Raw genomic sequence first — 21,495 nt, 5'->3', positions numbered from 1 at the left:
TGCTGAGATTGAGTACTGGATTAGGGTAATGACAGTGTGATTTTTTTATTGTGCACCAAGAATTTACCTTTACAGCTAGAAATTAATCTTTTGGAGTTACTTCCACTGTAGAGTCAGATTTGTAAAATGAGCCTTTTAAAATTTTTTCCCAATTAACTAGTATTTGGATAGCAGAGGCTTCACATTTGTTTGTGTCTTGTCTCTCTTATGATAAGGTCCTTGACGCTAGAGCTGGTACTTTATTTCTACTCTCCTTACTCTTACAGAAATGTTCCTGTTGGGTTTTATGTTCTTTTTGTGGCCAGGATAGTGGCACTCTGTTATTAATATAGTATTTTAAAAAGTCAGTCGGCATTGACCTTGGTTATTTTAATAGGCTCTGGACTGTTTCACAGCAATGCTTTCTAAGCATACAAGCAAACTGAAAATGGCAGAAGTCATTGGAAGCAAATTGAACATTTCCAAGAAAAAGGTACGTAGTACTATTATTTTTGCCTCTCTGTTGAAAGGAAGCTGGGTTATTTAGTTTATTTGCTAGTCTCTGGTCCTTACCTAGAACAGCTCCTTTGCAATAACTACCTCCTCTGAAAGTTGGTAGTTTCATTGCTCCCTTTCATGGACATAAAGCTCTCACTATCTTCTAAATAAGTAATTCTCCATGTGTTCTACATTCTTCTTTTTTTTTAAATATTTTTTTTATTACGTTTCTTTATTTTTGAGAGGCAGAGAAAGAGCACAAGTAGGGGAGGGGCAGAGAGAGGGAGACACAGAATCTGAAGCAGGCTCCAGGCTCTGAGGTGTCTGCACAGAGCCTGATGCGGGGCTCGAACTCACGAATGGTGAGATCATGACCCGAGCCGAAGTCGGACGCTCAACCGACTGAGCCACCCAGGTGCCCGTCATGTGTTCTACATTTTTAAAGTGAGCTGCATTGTGCCTTATATCACATGCATGCTTTATTTTCTCTGGTGTTTTAATGAGCGTGTTCTGTAGATTGTGGACTCAGGACTGGAATTGTTTTACTAACACCTTTGTCTATAGTTTTATGCACAATTAGATTTTTTCCACCTTTTCATTATTAACATCAGAAAAGTTGAAAAGAATAGTACAAAGAATAGTACTTAGGTTCATTGATGACATTTTTAATATTTTGCCCTTCTTGCTTTATTTCAAAAATTGTATTTTTGGAGGAGAGAGCTTTTTAGCAGTGGTGATGGTAGCTAGAGAACTGTCTGAGGCCTGTCTTGTGGTAGGTGGCTGGCATTCTCAAATGAATGATGACTCAAAAAAGCTTTATGTCAGGAACTGCTCCTTAGCATTCTGAACCTGTTGGGATGGTTTTGGCTGTAGGTGACAGAACACCTACTGAAAGGGGCTTACATAATAAAAGAAATGAAGCTGCCTCAGTTGGCTTAGATTGATCATTATCCCTTTTGGTTGAAGAGATATTTACTTTCCCTGAATACTTTGCTACCCCTTCCATTCCTGACCCAAATCTAAACAAAATCTGGGTTCTTAGAGTTAGCAACAAGGATAAGAAAGAATGGCTCTTGGGTAGAGACCCTGGAGCCTCTCTGACAGCTTTTCTGTGTTTTGGCTGTGGTCAGATGTACTATGGTTTATTCAAGTCATTGTTTCCTGCATTATGTTAGAATCTAAAGCAGAGGAAAGCATAACTGAAGAAAAATCACTTTGATTTTTTTCATAAATTATAGGAAAAAAATCATAAATTATAGGAGTAGAACTTTCTGTTCATTCACTATTGGAATATGTTAATGTGTTCACTTTAGAGATAGGCAGATATGGGCTTGTTTGAATGAATAAAAACTACCACTACAGGGAAACATTCATGATCAATGTTTTCAAATAAAACCGCAGAAATTTAGAAAATTTTTAAAAAGACATAATTAAAGTTAACTCACCTGTCTTGGAAGTAGAAAATGCTTTTTAGTAAAGGGCTAATTAGAGGGGCACGGTAACAGACATGCATGAGGAAATGTTTGAAGCGTGTACAGAATTGTTTTAAAAGATCATACAGAAGTTTACTCTTTCCCCTCCCACAGGCTGAATTTTTCTGTCAACTTTATAAACCGGAAATTGTGATCAATGAGTTAGATGTGCAAGTGGGTCGAGTGCGGCTTCTTCGGAAACAAAGTGAGGCTGTCCACATACAGAGGTAAATAGGCTCTCAACTAGTCTGAGACTGTGGGACGTCAGGAACATGATAGGAGGGTTAATCTAGCCCCCTGTCTCCAAGCAAAACATGTGTGAATGGTGATCTCTCCCCTGTGCTGGATGGTAAGAAGCAGTACTTTCCCAAAGTATATTCTGTGAAATTAGATGTTAATAGGTGAAGGAGGTGAGGAGGGTTGTTAGGGATTTGGGACTAGCAAAGATGTATCTTTGATTTTATTCATTGTAGTGTATTTAGCAGAGTAAGCTTCCCTTGGAAGTTAGGCTAGATCCTAACGTTAGTCTGTAAATTCCTTGAATGCTGGAATGATTCTGAGATCTAGTTACCATTCATTAAATATTTACTATACTCCTAACATTGTGCTGAGTGCTTTGCATATGTTCTCTCGTGTAGTGGTGGAAATAATTTTATGAATTAATAATTAGTGTCTTACAGCTGCCATAACAAATTACCATAACTTGGTGGCCTAAAACAACAGACATTTATTCTCTCACAGTTCTGGAGGCTTGAAGTCTGAAATCAAGATGTTGGCAGGACCATACTTCCCCTGAAGGCTTTTGCCTCTTTCTGGCTTCTAATGGCTACCAGCAGTCTTTGGTGTTCCTTGCCCCTGTAGCTGTATCCTTCCCATCTCCGTCTCCATTGTCAGATCATCTTCTTTCTTGTGTGTGTTTGTGTTTCTAATTCTCTCTTTTTGTAAGGATACTAGTCAATGGATTTAAGGCTCACCCTTAAAGCCAGTATGATAGGATTTTAACTTTGTTATAGCTGCAAAGACCCTCTTTTCCAAATAAGGTCACATTCACACCTTCTGGGTGGACATGAATTTTGGGAGAAGGCTATTCAACCCACTACAAATAGTCACTCTTACCTAAATTTTATAGGTGAGGAGATGAGGGCTAAGAGAGGCTAAGTAATTTGCCGAAGATGACATAGCTAGTGCAGATAATGTCTTACCTTATGGGTGCTTTGATTCTCTAGAGTCTAGTAAAGTACTAGGTGTATAAATACTCAATGTTTGTAGAATGAATGAATAAATTCTGCGATTCCTAGGTTGTAAGGATATCTGTTTATAGCATCAAGACAGCTATTGTCAGTTCTCTTCTCATTTTTGTGGAGTCCGGAAAATCTGGTTCCTACACTGAAGGAAACTTGTAGTCTGTTTCTCTAACTGCTTACTTGTTTTCCCCTTCCCAGGGAGAAGTTCACTTTTGCTCCCACAAGGCCATCCTCCATTCTTATTGAACAGCTTGCAGTGTGTGTTAGCAAAGGGGAACCAGTATTGCTGGTGGGAGAGACTGGGACTGGCAAAACCTCTACTGTCCAGTACTTGGCTCACATTACAGGTAACTTAGAGGAGAAACATTCTGCCCCCACACAATAAACATTTCACACTGTCTGCCTTTTTTTTTTCTTAAATAAAATGTCCAAAAAATACTGGAGTTTAAAAAGTGCCACCTCACCACTGCCTGGAAGTAACCACTGGAAATTTTTTCCTTGTAAGTAATGTAATTTTTTTCCCTTGGAAATAACTACTGTTACAGCCTAGCATTATCTTTTTCAGTTTATTTGTTTATCAGTTTTTAAGCTTATTTATTTACCTGGAAATAGAAAGCAAGAGCTGGGGTTGGGCAGAGAGAGAGCTAGAGAGAGAATCCCAAACAGGCTCCATGCTGTCAGTGCCTAGCCCAATGTGGGGCTTGATTCCACAACCATGAGATCATGACCTGAGCCAAAACCAAGAGTTGGACACTCAACTGACTAAGTCACTCAGGTGCCCCAACTGTTTCCAGTTCTCACCTATGGTCTGCAAATATATAAACATTTAAGTTTGGGTTTGTGTTGAAACAAATGGGATCACATTCTTATATATTGCATTTAGTTAATAAGCAAATTGGATATCTTTAAAAACAGAACTGCTTTACTCCTAATGGTTAAATAATATTACATATTGGATGTTTATTTAATTCTAATTTATAGACATTTACTTATTGAAGGATTTTTTTGTTGTTTTCAGTTATCTGATGCTAGAGCAATAATACACAGTGAATCTTCTTGTGTATCTCTCTGGGTTAGGTGAAAATTTTGAATGGTTAAAATTCCTGAAATTAAAATAAGAGGAGCAGAGGAAATGTGCCCATGTCCACACATCTTTAAGGATCACACTGGATATAATCAGTCTTGAAATTTTCAGAGTGACCCTTTTGCCCTTTCTTTTTAAAAGGCCACCATTTGAGGGTTGTCAATATGAATCAACAAAGTGACACTGCAGACTTGCTTGGAGGGTAAGTTTGTTTTAAAATTATTTTCTGGTTATTTTGAGTTCACTGCTTGAGGGAGCAAATAGTGTTTTCTTATAAAGCTCAAAATTAGCCTTAGAAAAAGGTTCAAAGACTTGCACTCCTACCCCCCACCACAGTAGGTTATTTATTGGACTTTACTGAGGACCTGTTGGATATATAGATGTTTCTCTTAATTTTAAAGAATGCTTGAGATTCTTGCTCTCAAAGATCATGCTGGAATGGAGAGGGACAAAAAAACCAAGCATGTAATTAATATTTGTGTGTACTGACATTTATCTAAAGTGTATGCACTAGAGTTGCACTGCCTTGGAGCTAGATTCTCTCCTGCAGTTCAGTTATCTTTGAAACATTAAGTAGCTCTCTACTTGGTTAAATGTTGCTCATGGGATTCCACTGTGGTCATTAAAAGGCCCTTCTTCCCTGTTGGTGTTTTTGAATACGTTAGATTCGTGATCAGTTTTAGTTTGTGCCGAAGGCTGTAAAACTGATGGATGTTTTGGGCATACCTTAAGTTGAGTGATATTGGGATCTGTCCCATTAACTCTAAACAATTGCTTAAAAAAACCCTTAAAGGCATAAAGTAGAATTTATTGCCCTTTTTGCTCTTTATGGCATCTGCCAGAAAGCTTTTCATTTATCTCTTTTTTTGAGGGTCACATTACAGCAGTTTTTATTTTTACTCTTTCTTTGTCTTATAGCCCTCCCTGCTGTGGTGGGAGTGCTACTTTGGATTCCTGCTTCCTCCTTTTACTTATATTCTCTTCTATACATATCACTAGTTATGTACTTAATTAACACTTTTAAATATATATTCTGTCTTAAGATCCATTAGCTGAGATTTATCTTTCTTACTTTAATTCTTTCATTTTTTAATTTTTTCCCCAGTGATCTTTCTACCTTGTTTTTAGTTTACTTCTGTTAGTTCATTGACACTTAATCTCCTCTTTCCTTCATTGAGGTACTTGGCAATGTTTTTTTAGTGATATAATTTGTTTCTTAACTCGGTATATCTATACTACCATGTATTTCTTTCTATTTTGTATCTATATATGTCTTCAGGAATGTTCTGCTATTACATACTCCTAACACAAATGGCTAGTCTTACAAAAACTGAACACGGACTAGGTCTATTTCTTCTAAGAATTTATAGTGTTATGTCTCGTCACCCATTATAAGTAGTTTTTTTTTTAATTAAAAATATTATTTTATTTTATTATTATTTTTTTAATTTACATCCAAATTAGCATATAGTGCAACAATGATTTCAGGAGTAGATTCCTTAATGCCCCTTACCCAATTAGCCCATCCCCCCCTCCCACAACCCCTCCAGTAACCCTCTGTTCTCCCTATTTAAGAGTCTTTTATGTTTTGTCCCCCTCCATTTTTATATTATTTTTGCTTCCCTTTCCTTATGTTCATCTGTTTTGTATCTTAAAGTCCTCATATGATATTTCTCTTTCTCTGACAAATTTCCTTAGCATAATACCTCTAGTTCCATCTACGTAGTTGCAAATGGCAAGATTTCATTCTTTTTGACTGCCGAGTAATACTCCATTTTGTGTGTGTGTGTGTGTGTGTGTGTGTGTGTGTGCGTGCGCACACCACATCTTCTTTATTCATTCATCCATCGATGAACGTTTGGGTTCTTTCCATACTTGGCTATTGTTGATAGTGCTGCTATAAACATTGGGGTGCATGGGCCCCTTTGAAACAGCACACTTGTATCCCTTAGACAAATACCTAGTAGTGCAATTGTTGGGTCGTAGGGTGGTTCTATTTTTAATTTTTTGAGGAACCTCTACACTTTTCCAGAGTGGCTGCACCAGTTTGCATTCCCACCAGCAGTGCAAAAGAGATCCTCTTTCTCCACATCCTCGCCAACATCTGTTGTTGCCTGAGTTGTTAAATGTTAGCCATTCTTACAGGTGTGAGGTGGTATCTCGCTGTGGTTTTGATTTGTATTTCCCTGATGATGAGTGATGTTGAGCATTTTTTCATGTGTCAGTTGGCCATCTGGAAGTCTTCTTTGGAGAAGTGTCTATTCATGTCTTTTGCCCATTTTTTCACTGGATTATTTGTTTTTTGGGTGTTGAGTTTGATTAAGTTCTTTATAGATTTTGGATACTAACCCTTTATCTCATAATGTCATTTGTAAATATCTTCTCCCATTCCATCGGTTGCCTTTTTTTTTTTTTTAATTTTTTTAAACATGTATTTATTTTTTGAGAGACAGAGTATGAGCAGTAGAGGGGCAGAGAGAGAGGGAGTCACGGATTCAGAAGCAAGCTCCAGGCTCTGAGCTGTCAGCACAGAGCCCAACGCGAGGCTCGAACTCAAGAACCGCGAGATCATGACCTGAGCCGAAGTCACATGCTCAACCCACTCAGCCATCCAGGCACCCCCATCAGTTGCCTTTTAGTTTTGCTGATTGTTTCCTCCTCTGTGCAGAAGCTTTTTATTTTGATAAAGTCCCAATAGTTCATTTTTGCATTTGTTTCCCTTGCCTCCGGAGACCTGTTGCGTAAGAAGTTGCTGTAGCCAAGGTCAAAGAGGTTTTTGTCTGCTTTCTCCTGGAGGATTTTGATGGTTTCCTGTCTTACATTGAGGTCTTTCATCCATTTTGAGTTTATTTTTGTATATGGTGTAAGAGGGTGGTCCAGGTTGATTCTTCTGCATGTCGCTGTGCAGTTTTCCCAGCACAACTTGCTGAAGAGACTGTCTTTATTTCATTGGATATTCTTTCCTGCTTTGTCAAAGATTAGTTGGCCATACATTTGTGGGTCCATTTCTGGGTTCTCTATTCTTTTCCATTGATCTGAGCGTCTGTTTTTGTGCCAGTACCATACTGTCTTGATGATTACAGCTTTGTAATATAGCTCGAAGCCCATGTTTTGCCCATTTTCAAATGAATTCTTACATGTAGTCTCAGTGTATGTTCTCCCAGGTGTCATGCTGGTTCCCATTGAGTATTTGTGTTACAATTCATTTTTTTCTTTTCTGAAGTGTATATATGTTGTCTCATTTTTTTCATCACTTGAAATATATTGACTTAACTGTTTCAGCCACTATGCTCCACTTTAAATTAATTCTTATATGCACTCATGTTCCAGGCTCTGTTTGGAGTCCTTTATCTGTGTTAACTCACGTGGCCTTTTTAACAACCATGAGGCACAGATTCTTACCCCATTTTACACAACAGAGAACTGAGACACATAGGGATTAAGTACCTAGTACAAGGTAGTGGCTGGTTCATGTTTGAACCCAGGCAGTCTGTACTGAACCCAGGCAGCTGCCTCAGTTAGCTTTGGATTCCATTCGTACTATCATCTTTAAGACTAGCAACTTTATTTAAATAACATGTGTGTTTTGTTTAATTTCTCACTATTCCTAGTGTTCATCATCTTTTGTTTTGGTCCAGTGTATAGGTCTCTTATGTTTGCTTCTACTCTTAACTTCCCTACAGTCTCTTCCATTTAGTAGTTAACAGTCCTTTTAAGGTATAATCAGATTGCATTACTCTCTGTCTCAAATCCTTACACTGACTTCTCAGGCCATTTAGAGTATACTCCAAAGGCTTTTTTGGGTCTATAAGACCCTTCATAATCTAGCACTGGTACTTCTCTGACATAATTTCCTCCCTTCGGCTCTGCTGTTGAGCTCCAGCCACACACTTTCCTGTGTTGCACCTGGTTGCTTGCTGTTCTCTGTGTGGCATCCCTTGTGGTCCACAGATGTTTGGCTTAACTCCTTTCCTTGCTTGATTTGGGTTGCCTTGAAACTCATCTTTAACAAAACCTTTCTGACTATCATATTTAAATTACCAGTGCCTTCTCCACCCAGTCTCATTTATCTATAATCATAGCACTTAACTACTACTTGATATTTTATAGTAGATGTCTTTTTCTATTCTTTTGTTAGATTGTAGGTGGGGGAGGACCTTGTGGGTCTTGTTTACTCAGTGCCTAACACCTAACAGGTACTCAGTAAATTTTTGTTGAATAAATGGAATTAAATAAATGTCTTTACTAATGTGTTAGTGCTTACTGGTAAGTGTACATGAGTTTGAAGTTCTCATACTTTTTCTCTCTGGAATCAGACTCTTTGATGGATGCTCAGTATCTGGGCATTGGTTTTGCTTATCTCATGGTTTCTCTCTCACAGTCCAATGAGTAAATAGTGTCCATGAGTTTTCTAATTGTGCTTGATTGTTGCGAAACATACTTGTTTTTGTTTTAGTTCTCAAATTATTTTTTGTGGAAATAAAAGTTATGTCATTGTATTTGAATTATAGTATTTAGTATCTTAGGGTATAGAAAATTGTATACCTGAGGTTTTCCAGGAACAATTAGTTGCTGCTTGAGCAACTTCTAGCTACAGCAGTGGTTCTCAACTGTTTATTATCACCTGTCACCTCCAGATATTACAATTAATATGAACTAATTTCCTAGCTCCCCAACAGAGAAGTGCTAAAGAATAAGAGAGAATCTAAATACTAAGAAATAAAATGTTGAGCTTTGGAGGGCCACAGACCATTGCAACATCTAAGGTTTTGTTGCTGTCCTCTCTCCCCTAGTTTTTCTCTTTGAGAGCAATTCTCTCCCCCATCAATTGAGAAGGCATGAACTGTGTTCACTTTTCTTAAGCTAACCAGTTTCAGATGTTGTATTTTCTTCTAAGATATTTTGAAAACTTTTTGGTCAGTCTTGATAAAATTGGTTTATCATTGAGTCTTCTACGTGATGTTTATTTAAACATGTTAGTAAAATAAGTGACATGCCTTTCACTGCCCAACTAGGATTTTCGAATTATTTTCATAATACTGTTTTTACCTTCAGTGTAGACTCTTCAAACATTTAGAATGAAGAAAATCGATTATAATTTAAAACTTTAACATAGATTGTTATGTTAATATAGAGAGAGTGAGTCTGAGCAGAGAAGAAGGGCAGAGGGAGAGGGAGAGAGAATCCCAAGTAGTCTCTACACTTCGTGCAGAGCCCCACGTGGGGCTCAGTCCCATGACCCTGGGATTAGGACCTGAGCCAAAATCAAGACTTGGATGCTCAACTAACTGAGCCACCCAGGCACCCCTAAAGCTTTAACATAGATCTTTAAAGTATTTTGATATTATTTCTGATTTTGAGTAAATGAAATCTTGGACCTATTCCTATTTTCTAACACATGATTTCTAATCTCTAGTAGCTTCAGAAGTTTGGGAATTATATTTACCTTTTGTTTCAGTTACAAACCGGTGGACCATAAACTTATTTGGCTGCCCTTACGGGAGGCATTTGAAGAACTCTTTGCCCAGACATTTTCCAAGAAGCAAAACTTTACATTCTTAGGACACATTCAGACCTGTTACAGGCAGAAACGGTGGCATGATCTCCTCAGACTAATGCAGCATGTACACAAGTCGGCCGTCAACAAGGATGGAAAAGAAAGTGAAACTGGTAAGAACAGGACCCATACTGCTAGTGGGAGGCCATGAGGCTTTGGCTTAATTAACAGAATTGAAACCAGTGACCAAAGGGTTAATGGAACTAATAAGCACAGCTACAGACTAATAAACCAGGCTGCAGTGTTTTCCTTTAAATATCCGTGCCTCTTCTCCTTCCGGGAGACAGATTTGAGGCTTGCTCTCCCGTCTCCTTGTCTCACTGCCTCTTTTTTTTGTTTGGTTTTTAAGATTTTATTTTTAAGTAATCTCTACACCCAAAGTGGGGCTCAAACCTACAACCCTGAGATCAAGAGTTGTGTGCTGTATGACTGCCAGCCAGGCATCCCTTGGCTGCCTCTCAAGTAAACCCTTTCCTTGCTACATAATCGACATCTTAAATGGCTTTGCTGTGTGTTGGGCACATGAACTGGAATTTAGTTACAAATTTGGTGAGCCAGGCAGGAGCTTTTTGCCAGTGGTTCATGAGCCCCCAGCCGACAACAACAATCTGGGGGAAAGTCTAAGCAGCTGCCTAGGCTCTTTTTCCTAAGGATGACACTCCCTGCCCTGACGGGGTGCTGCCAGCCCTCAGTGTTTAATTTAGCTCTCATGGGCAGGGAATGGTTTTTGGTTTGGGCAGATGTGTCTTGGTGAGGTCATTTCTTCCTTCCATTTGGTTTGGCTCTCTTAGCATCCTTCCCTTGCTTAATTAGAAAAGGTTGACTAGGAAGCCATTTGGTTCAGTTGGTGAAGCCCTGACTTTTAGGGAGGAACCAGTGCTCACAGAGGTACTCTGGGTTTCATTCATTTGGTTTGTTGTTGCTTTTTTGGGGATCTTTGGATAAAATCAGCTGCATTGTAATTGGAAAATGGGAAATGACAGTTTGATTCCTGAATGCAGCCTCTTGGGTTATATTCTTTAAAACTGAGCAGTGCTTAGTTATGAACCCATGAAAGGAAAAAGATTATCTTTTTTGCGACACTGCTTGGTCATAATATTCACTAGACTCCAGGTAATGATGACCAATTAATGAATCCATGCGTTATAATACCATTTGCAGTTGGATTTGTTCTGTAAGATTTTGTTTGCATCTTTTTTGTATATTTATGTGTTCATGTATGTTGTAAATATGAGAAATTTTCTCCACCTTTGGATAGTATTGCTAAAATTAGTTTGTAAAGGAGTTATATATAAGTTGGTTTAAAGGCAAGTGCTTGTGGGGCACCTGGGTGGCTCAGTCGGTTGAACCTCTGACTTCAGCTCAGGTCATGATCTCACAGTTTGTGAGTTTGAACCCCATGTCAGGCTCTGTGCTGACAGCCTGGAGCCTGCTTCGGATTCTCTGTCTTCCTCTCTCTCTGCCCCTCCCCTGCTTGCATTCTCTCAAAAATAAATAAACATTAAAAAAAAATTAAAAAAAAAAAGACAAGTGCTTGTAAGCTTTAGACATTCTAAAACTCAGAAACTAATGTAAGTTTTTCACATTTACGTGATCTGAAAAAATATTTGGTATTAAAGCTAATTTAAGGTTGTTGGTTTAAGGTTGTTTGTTTAATAGACGTATCTTTAGAATTAACAGCATTACTTTTATTCTGCTTTGATTTACTTAAGTCAAATAAGTTGATACAAAAAAATTTTTTTAAATATATGTTTCTTGGGAGAATGACTTTCTTCTAAAGTTTAGATTGGCAATCTAAACATAACTATTAAGAAAAAAAGAAACGGATATAAATAAGATAAAAAAGTTTATAGGTTGGGGAGCCTGGGTGGTTCAATTGGTTAAGGCCCTGACTTCAGCTCCAGTCATGATCTCTCGATTTATGAGTTCAAGCCCCCTGTTGGGCTCTGTGCTGACAGCTCAGAGCCTGGAGCCTACCAGAGATTGTGTCTCCCTCTGTCTGCCTCTGTCTCTCTCTCAAAAATGAATAAACATTAAAAAAAAGTTTATAGGTAAACTTTTAAGTAGTTTTCAAAATCTTTGGTCACCTATAAAGTTTTACAAAGTTAAATGATGGGTTAAGTATATTAATTAAGTATCTATATCATTTCCAGGTAAGAAAACATTAATTACTAAACATAGTTTTATCTGCTTTTGGCTTCCTGTTACAGAGAAACTAAAGATATTTGGGTTTATTAGTAAACATGTTTTATGGTACACTGAAATAAGGCATACATTTCTAAAAATTCTTCAGTGTAGTCATAAGTTTACCAATATAAAAAATGCCAACACAACAAACAGTTTACAATTAGTTACTACTTAGTTTTTACTAGAAACTTAAGATTTTTAAGAGTTAAGAATTCTAATACATATAATTAGAATTACTGGAAATGATAAGGGAAACAATTCATATATTCAAGGAAAGTGAGACTGGGTATGTAAAGAGGAAAAATGTAGGTCAAAATATGAATGTAAAAAGGAAAGTTGTAGAAGGTTTGTGAGAAGGGAATCTTTGGAAAGGAATTTTTGTGCATGGTAGTTACTAAGATTAATGATATTAGTTGTTTTTTTGTTTTTGTTTTTTTATTATTTTTTAATTTTATTTTTTATATTTTAAAATTTACATCCAAATTAATTAGCATCTAGTGCAACAATGATTTCAGGAGTAGATTCCTTAGTGCCCCTTACCCATTTAGCCTATCCTGCCTCCCACAACCCCTCCAGTAACCCTTAGTTTGTTCTCCATGTTTATGAGTCTCTTCTGTTTTGTCCCCCTCCCTGTTTTTATACCATTTTTGTTTCCCTTCCCTTATGTTCATCTGTTTTGTCTCTTAGAGTCTTCATATGAGTTGAAGTCATATGATTTTTGTCTTTCTCCAATTTCACTTAGCATAATACCCTCCAGTTCCATCCACATAGTTGCAAATGGCAAGATTTCATTCTTTTTGATTGCTGAGTAATACTCCATTGTATATGTATACCACATCTTCTTTATCCATTCATCCACTGATGGACATTTGGGCTCTTTCTTTCGGCTATTGTTGATAGTGCTGCTATAAACATGGGGGTGCATGTGTCCCATCGAAACAGCACACCTGTACCCCGTGGATAAATGCCTAGCAGTGCAATTGCTGGGTCGTAGGGTAGTTCTATTTTTAGTTTTTTGAGGAACCTCCATACTGTTTTCCAGAGTGGCTGCACCAGCTTGCATTCCCATGTTTTTGTTTTTTTAAAGAGAGAGAGTGTGCACACAGGGGAGAAAGGGAGAGGGGCAGAGGGAGAGAGAGAAAATCCCAAGCAGGCTCCTCCCTTAGCATGGAGCCCGACACAGGGCTTGGTCCCATGTCCCTGGGATCATGAACTGAACCAAGAAAAAAATCAAGAGTTGGATGCTCAACCTACTGAGCCACCCAGGAGCCCCAAGATTATGGATATTAGTATGTAAAGTTTATTAGGGAGTGGTCTACACCTGGGTAACAGAAGGGGGTAAGAGAGCAAGATTAAGCAGAAATTGAGCAGTGACACACTATCAACAGAAGCCATAGCTGATTCTCTGAGGAGTTCTAAAAGTTGGATTTTCTTGAGAACCATCCTAAATTGGGGCTGGACTTCTATAATAGTCATTGGATGTGACCACCTGGGAAGAGGGCATGCCCTTGGCAAAGCAATTGTCTTCAGTCAAGGCAGTCCCTGATGGCATCTGAGAGTTGAGGACTGAGAACCTTTCATTTCTTTTTTTTTTTTTTTTTTTTTTTTTTTTTTTTTTTTTTTGAGAGAGAGCCAGAGCAAGAGTGTGAGCGCAAGTAGGGGGAGGGGCAGAGATGGGGTGGGGGAGGGGGAGGGAGGGAGGGAGGGAGAGAGAGAGAGAAAGAGAGAAAGAAAGAGAGTATGAATCTTAAGCAGGCTCCATACCCAGCGCAGAATCCATCAAGGGGCTCAATCTCAAGATCATGACCTGAGCTGGATGGTCAGCCAACTGAGCCCCCCAGGCGCCCCAAAAGCCCTTCATTTCTGATGGAGATTCTGGTTAGCACGTCACCGCACGTGCCACAAGAGATCAGATCTGTGCAGTGCCCTAGATGTCCTTGTCCCAATAACTATATATCAACATTGGAGATGACAGGGAGGAAAAAAGGAGGGACTGCATACATTTTTAAAGAATTCATCATGTTGGAAGAGTACGTTTTAATACAGGAAGTATACTGGTATAAAACTGGAATTAGGTTTTTCTGTTAAAATGACAGTTTCCTTCGGTTATTGGCCTAATAAGAAATTATAAACAAAGGTTTTTCTTTATCATTAATGTAACCTGCTTAGAAAAACAAAGTTTCTATGTTTTGTCTCTGTTAGATCCTTGATTATTTAAGAAAAGACTTCAGTGTTGCTAACAAATCTGTAACCTTCTGTATTTGCCTTTAGAATCTCTTATTGCTGCCTTGGCTAAATAGATAATTAAATACTAAATTTTGTAATGATTTGTAATCCTGTTGTGGCATATGCTTTAAAAATTTCTCATATTTCTGACAGACTTCCCAAAATTCAGCTTCTAAATGAAGTCTTTTTTTTTACCAACTAGGCTTATTTGGTATATCAAATCACATGGGAAGCATTGTCAAATAAGTGATGATAAACCTTCTGAGGTTATAAGATTTTATTATGTCATCACTTGTAATTCTAATTATTGAAATGCTGACAAATTTCCTTGTCAACTGCATTATAATGAAGTCCCATCATATCTTTAACCGTGGCCATTTTGTAATCTTTTGTCATTTATAGTTACTATTTTACTCTGATGATCTTGCAAATACCTTTCACCTTTAATGCAATGCAAGAACTTTTGACAAATACAGTTTTCTCATATCTTTAAGATCATAAAACTGAACTAGGTATAAATTTCTGGAACTAATGAAAAAACTGGATTCAAGCAGAGTAACATGGGACTGAAAGAATTAAGAAAAATGGTTTCATTTTTTATGACTTTTGTTTGAAACATTGCTGGCTCTTTAATGTTTGCCCTTCCAGATTTAAGGAAAGTTTTTCTCTTAAGCTGTGACCTGCAGAAATTTAATATAGTATTCCTTTTTAAACAAATACAAAACATTCATTTTTTCCCCCTACCTGATTCCTCCAGAATTCAAAAATTCTCAGTGAATATTCTTATATTTTCATGGCAGTTATTATTATTAGCATACGTTCTCTAAGAATCTGTTCTATTTGTAACAACACCACTGGAAACATTGGTTATATTACCAAGGCTCTGACTGGAATGTCCTCTATTTGAGTGTAAAATGCATAGACTCAAATGTGACCACATAGCTTTAAGGATCTAGGTTGACTCTATGGAGCCCATAAAGCCCCTTAGGAATACCAACTTGATACCTTGCTTATAGTGTTTCTAGCAGCCTTATCAGGCCTAGCGTTGAGAGCCCACCTGCAGGACTGCCTCCTGAGCTAAGACAACTGTTGAACAGAACTAACCTATTAAGACTAAGACTGGTTTATAACACCTGGAGTAGACCTCATATCTAGGGTCAGAACAGTTAAACTCAGGCCAAGAAGAAACAATATTGAATTGTGAGGTTTTTCTAACAAAACAAAAACTTGTCAAAAGTGGAGAATGTTAATTTTTTTTAATGTTTATTTATTGGGGGGGGGGGGCAACGTATAGAGAATGCAGAGCCTAACACGGGGCTCGAACTCATGAACCATGAGATTATTACCTGAGCCGAAGTTGGACACTTAACAACTGAGCTACCCAGGCGCCCCAAGAATGTTAATTTGTAATGGTATACAAGGACTTTGACTATACTGTGGTAACCCATCAACAAAGCTGAAGCCCTTTCCTTAGTACATGCCCATGGGGCTAGTTGGAAGGGAAGGGGACTTTTGACCTTGGAGAAAACAAGACAAAAAAACAGAAGAGCCAGAATCACCCAAACCTTGGATGACACACCTTGAGCACAGATTTCACCCACCATCTTTGGAACAAAATTTTGCTAACTATTCTTGTGAGCCCCAACAGATCTTAAGGTATTTTTGAGGAGACGGACTAACAGATGAGTGTGATTACTTCGGGTTACTGGTTTTGCTATTTTGCTGAATACTTTATAGCAGTTTGAATCCATAAGCAATAAAGGCTAGACACCAGGTGAAGGTTTTTGCACATGCTTGGAATGCCACTGTAAGAACAGCTGTGTCTCTAATAGAGGAAAAGATAGTGGCCAGATTTCCTGCTTTTTTACTGCATAAGGATCTGAATATGGACATGCAGAAAAATAGACCAGATGGGTGTACCCACATGGTGGCCCCTGGAGCTGATTGAACCCACCTGGTCAGAGTGGGAGATGCTGTGTTAGCCCTCCAGGATCCACCTGCTACATTATAAGAATATTCTTCTCCACAGTTAAATATTTCCTGAATTCACCTGCTTACTGTGTCATTGGTGTCACAGGCCAACCCCTACCATGAAGTAATGCCAGTTGACTTTGAGGAAACACCAAGACTTCAATCGGGCAACTGGCTTTTAAAGGAATGAGGAGATTCAATAGAATTCATTCAGTTGTGTTTGAGACTAGTTCCAACACCAGTGAGAAATTCACCTAACATCAGAGCCTCAGAGCATTGCTATGAAAGAATTGGTTGGTGATAATGCAGTTGTCAGCCACAGCAAAAAAATGGGATGTAGTGATAAGAAAGAGCATTGGAGATGCAGTTCTTCCCCAAATTGTAAAGCCCCTTATTCTTGATGAAGTTTATTTGCTGCATGATGAAGATAAGGACTTTAGCTGTGCCTGGTAGTTTGTCTGGTTGCTCAAGATGTCAGCTTTCCGATGTTGCTTCAAAACAACCAAAGAAGACACTACTAGTTTGTTCAAGCAGAATGTACAGGTTAAGCTAAGTACCAGGGAATATTACCAAGAAAGCACGAAGTTGTTTGATTCCTCAAACCGTGAAACTGCACCCTGTTTCAGCAGGAAGTAGCAAGAGCTGTCATCATCCCAGTTCCTTCAGGAATAAAGCATGATCAAAAGACAATGGGGATTGAAACTGGTAACCAAAGCGTTAATGGAACTAATGATAAGTGCAGCTGCAGACTAATAACCACAGATGCAACTTTTTACCTACATCTGTTTTCGTTTGCCTTTAAATATCCCTGACTCTTCAGGCTTGCGTATTTGAGGCTTGCTTTCCTGAGTCTCCTCATTTGGCTGCCTCTTAAATGCATCCTTGCTCTCTGTTTGGCTTTGCTGCATGTCAGGCAGACAAACTTGGGTTCAGTTATAGAATTAGGAGAGGAGTTTGGGGAAGAATGAAGCAATACAAATTGGAGCTTTCTGGGACTTAGGGGCAAAGATGACTAATTCTGAAGTATTGCTGTTCCTGTGATTCTAGGCAAGATTTCCATAAAAACATGGTTGGTGATGTTGATGTACCAGTACCACTTACTGGTCACTCAATCTTATTTCCTTAGAAAATAAGTTCTTCAAAAAGCTAAGTTCTATAGCCAAAGGGGTTTTGGTAGCTTAGTTGTCTTCTATGTGCTTTCTTATCCCTAAAATGGGAGTAAGAGTACCTACTTGAAAGGATAGTTGTGAAGGGTAAAAAAATTAACTAATATACACATGCATATATAAATGACCTGATTAGTATAGTTGCTGGTACATAGCATTATATAAGTGTTAGGACTTATTTTTTAGTATGTCTAAGATGTTTGATTTTTGTATGAGTTTTGTGTGTGTGTAGGTTAAATGTATTACAACTCAAAATGTGTGTTAAATTCTTGTCTTTATTCTTTTCTAGGGTTACTCCTAAAAGAGAAATGGGAAGCATTTGGTCTTAGACTCAGCCATGCTCAGCAACAGATGAAAATGACTGAAAATGCCCTCTTGTTTGCATTCGTAGAGGTATTTTGCTTTGGCTGGCTATCTAGGTTAAGGGAATGTTGATTTGATGCAAAATGCAAGTTTAGGCAGGCTACTATTACTGTTGATGTTTTTAGTGCTTGCTGTTTAAAATTTAATAAATACTAATATTTTGTGGGGAGGATTTCTGAAAAATGTCCTTTATGGAAATTGTAAGGTCTTGATAATCACCATTATTTTTTTTTAATTTTTTTAATTTTTAAATTTATTTATTTATGTTTGAGAGACAGAGAGAGACAGAGCACAAGTGGGGGATGGGCAGAGAGAGGAGACACAGAATCCAAATTAGTCTCCAGGCTCTGAGCTGTCAGTACAGAGCCTGACGCAGGGCTCGAACTCACAAATGGCGAGATCATGATCTCAGCTGAAGTCAGACGCTCAACCAACTGAGCCACCCAGGCACCCCAGCACCATTATTTTTAAAGTTGCAGTTGAGGATAACTAGTGAAGTCTGTTTCATGGCGGGGCCGTGGCCGGGAGATTTGAGTGTGTTCTCTTTAGGCCTTACTTTCTATTCTAGTAAATGGATAGCTCTATTGTTTTCTGTCCTGTGACCTGTGGGAAAGATCATCTTAATTAAATTTTCATGATGGAAGCTTATTAAATTCTTTTGTGGCATAATTGACTATGCCCTGAGAAAGGTAGGAATCTTATTTGAGATGGTGTTCTGGTGAGAGAGCAAGATCATTCAGTCATATGTGCATCAGTATGGGAAATTTGGTCGTCATTGCTTAATCTTAGTAGGATTTATTTCTAAGATCACCCATTAGGATGTCAAGTGCTTTCAAAATAGGGTTTATACCTGGGAATGCAAGCTGGTACAGCCACTCTGGAAAACAGTATGGAGGTTCCTCAAAAAATGAAAACTATAGCTACCCTATGACCCAGCAATTGCACTACTAGGCATTTATCCAAGGGATACAGGTGTGCTGTTTCGAAGGGACACATGCACCCCCGTGTTTATAGCAGCACTATCAACAATAGCCGAAGTATGGAAAGAGCCCAAATGTCCATCGGTGGATGAATGGATAAAGAAGGTGTGGGGGGTGTGTGCGTGTGTGTGTGTGTGTGTGTGTGTGTGTACACACACACACACAATGGAGTATTACTCGGCCATCAAAAAGAATGAAATCTTGGCCATTTGCAGCTATGTGGATAGAACTGGAGGGTATTATGCTAAGTGAAATTAGTCAGAGAAAGACAAAAATCATATGACTTCACTCATATGAAGACTTTAAGAGACAAAACAGATGAACATAAGGGAAGGGAAACAAAAATAATATAAAAACAGGGAGGGGTACAAAACAGAAGAGACTCATAAATATGGAGAACAAACTGAGGGTTACTGGAGGGGTTGTGGGAGGCGAGATGGGCTAAATGGGTAAGGGGCACTAAGGAATCTACTCCTGAAATCATTGTTGCACTAGATGCTAACTAATTTGGATGTAAAATTTAAAAGATAAAAAAGAAAAGAAAATAAATAAATAAATAAAAAGGGTTTATACCTATTTTATGATTTGGCATTACAATAGAGTTCAATACATTTGTTCTGTTTTATTGTTTTCAATTAAATTTATTGAAGATTCTGTCAGGATCATCATGAAAGCAAAAGTACAAAGCCATTTAATAATAAAACAATCCAATTTTTGATATTCTGTCACCTGAGTAGATTTTAATATTTATCTTTCAGTGTTCTTGGAAGTAGAACTTGAAAAGATAACTCAGTAAAGATGAGAAAGATTTATTTTGATATTCTTCAACAAATGTGAAAGGCTATGTGTTAACAACCACTGTACCTTCTTGATTTAGTCATTTATTTCATCTTTGCATACTTGTCAGTATAGTGACCCTGTATTTGTTTTGGGTGCTTTTAATAACCATTTGGGCACCTATAAACATCTGAATACATTATAAGTTACCAGTTACCTTACCATGTATCTCCTGAGATGATTTACTTTGTTGCATCTCTCTGTTAGGCTCAAAGATATTCCCTTGACCCTTTTGGACATTTAAAAAAGGTTGTTTTGGCCTTAGCTCTGACAACAAGCTGGCAGCCATTGGGCCTTTAGGGTGAAAGCTCATCAAGTACAAGAGGTTTGCCCTTGCCTCTTATTTCTGATCCTGCTTGCATAACTGCTCTTGGTGAGTGTATCTTTATTTGAAATGGATTTTTAACATTTTACTTTATCTTTTTTTAGGGTACACTAGCTCAAGCCGTAAAGAAAGGAGAGTGGATCTTATTGGATGAGATTAATCTGGCTGCTCCAGAAACATTAGAATGTCTCAGTGGTTTACTCGAAGGCTCCTCTGGCTCACTGGTGTTGCTAGATCGAGGAGATACAGGTAGCACTTGATCCCTTTGGGGTTTGATTTGGCACCAGGCCTTGTGTCCTCTTTAGAGTAAGATTCTTTTGGTTAGGTGTGTTACATAGGTCTCCCAGTGTTCATTCCATAGTACTAATTTTCTGCCAAGTTAGGTAGCATGGGGAATGCAAAGAATAAGATAGTTTGTCAAGTTACTTGGGTAGTAGGTAATAGATGTGCATACTCAGTGACAAAATATCTGCTGTTCAATATAATGAACAATGATACCTTAAAAGATGGTGGAATGGCAGCAGAAGATTAAGGGGTATATAGGCCTGGAAACTGTTCAGTGGGATTTCAGAAAAAGCAAGGATGGTTTAAGCAGCCAGCAGTAACAGTCTGAGGCAGGGTGTCTTGGCCTTAAGTTTTGGGGCTTTAGATAGTCTTCCTCTGTGGACCTAAGGCTGATGACTTGATGTTACCAGTAGAGAATTTATAATTTTCTCTTAACAGAACCACTGGTTCGTCATCCCGACTTCCGTTTATTTGCCTGTATGAACCCAGCAACAGATGTGGGCAAAAGGAATCTTCCACCAGGAATAAGAAACAGGTGAGGAGACGTGGACTGGTTCCTGGGGATGGATGGATGGATGGACGGATTTATTTATTTATTTATTTGTTTGTTTGTTTGTTTATTAAGTTCTCTTTGTTTATTGATTGGTAACACTAACACAACCAAACCTCATAAAAATGCTTGAAATTTCTTGATCTCTGATAAGCGGAATCCTTCCTTATGTGTCATATTCCTCTACTTTCTCCAGATGGTAGGAATACAGAGGACTCCAAAACACTGGAGAATTTTTCCTTTAGGTTGTTAGTATGACACATAATGGATCATGGATATTGTTGAAAACAAAATTTTTTCCTCCTTCAAATATCTTTGTAGTTACCAGAGAAATTTCACATACTGATAAATGTTTAAGTGTATTTTAGGAATGGAATCCCTTTGGACAAGACCAGTGATTTGTAAAAAGCCTTTTAAGTTTCAGTTTTCATCATTAAGCACTTACTGACACCAACAAGGTACTTAGTTGTTGGTATCTTATATATGTAGCATTTGGGAAAAGGTGAATGATCTAATTTTGTTGGTGATCTTTTGTTGAATTTCGCGTTTTAAAATGGTGTTAAAAATGGAATACTACGTGGCAATGAGAAAGAATGAAATATGGCCCTTTGTAGCAACATGGATGGAACTGGAGAGTGTGATGCTAAGTGAAATAAGCCATACAGAGAAAGACAGATACCATATGGTTTCACTCTTATGTGGATCCTGAGAAACATAACAGAAACCCATGGGGGAGGGGAAGGAAAAAAAAAAAAAAAAAAAAAGAGGATA

The 21,495-nt window shown here is 38.1% G+C and overlaps 1 protein-coding gene across 1 annotated transcript in view; it reads left to right on the top strand.

Annotated features, from left to right (window-relative positions):
* The window catches only part of MDN1 (midasin AAA ATPase 1), a 174,473-nt gene that overhangs the window by 36,424 nt on the left and 116,554 nt on the right, over positions 1-21,495 (top strand). Inside the window, exons 12-19 of the mRNA XM_049652926.1 lie at positions 377-472; positions 2,064-2,176; positions 3,392-3,540; positions 4,419-4,479; positions 9,736-9,947; positions 17,674-17,777; positions 19,994-20,138; positions 20,613-20,709. Coding sequence (XP_049508883.1) covers positions 377-472; positions 2,064-2,176; positions 3,392-3,540; positions 4,419-4,479; positions 9,736-9,947; positions 17,674-17,777; positions 19,994-20,138; positions 20,613-20,709 — 977 coding nt within the window. The remainder of the gene's footprint in view (positions 1-376; positions 473-2,063; positions 2,177-3,391; positions 3,541-4,418; positions 4,480-9,735; positions 9,948-17,673; positions 17,778-19,993; positions 20,139-20,612; positions 20,710-21,495) is intronic.

Source organism: Panthera uncia (genome assembly GCF_023721935.1).
Source record: "Panthera uncia isolate 11264 chromosome B2 unlocalized genomic scaffold, Puncia_PCG_1.0 HiC_scaffold_24, whole genome shotgun sequence".
NCBI lineage: Eukaryota > Metazoa > Chordata > Mammalia > Carnivora > Felidae > Panthera > Panthera uncia.
The sequence above is the reverse complement of the archived record's forward strand: the minus strand, read 5'-3'. Positions and strand labels throughout refer to the sequence as shown.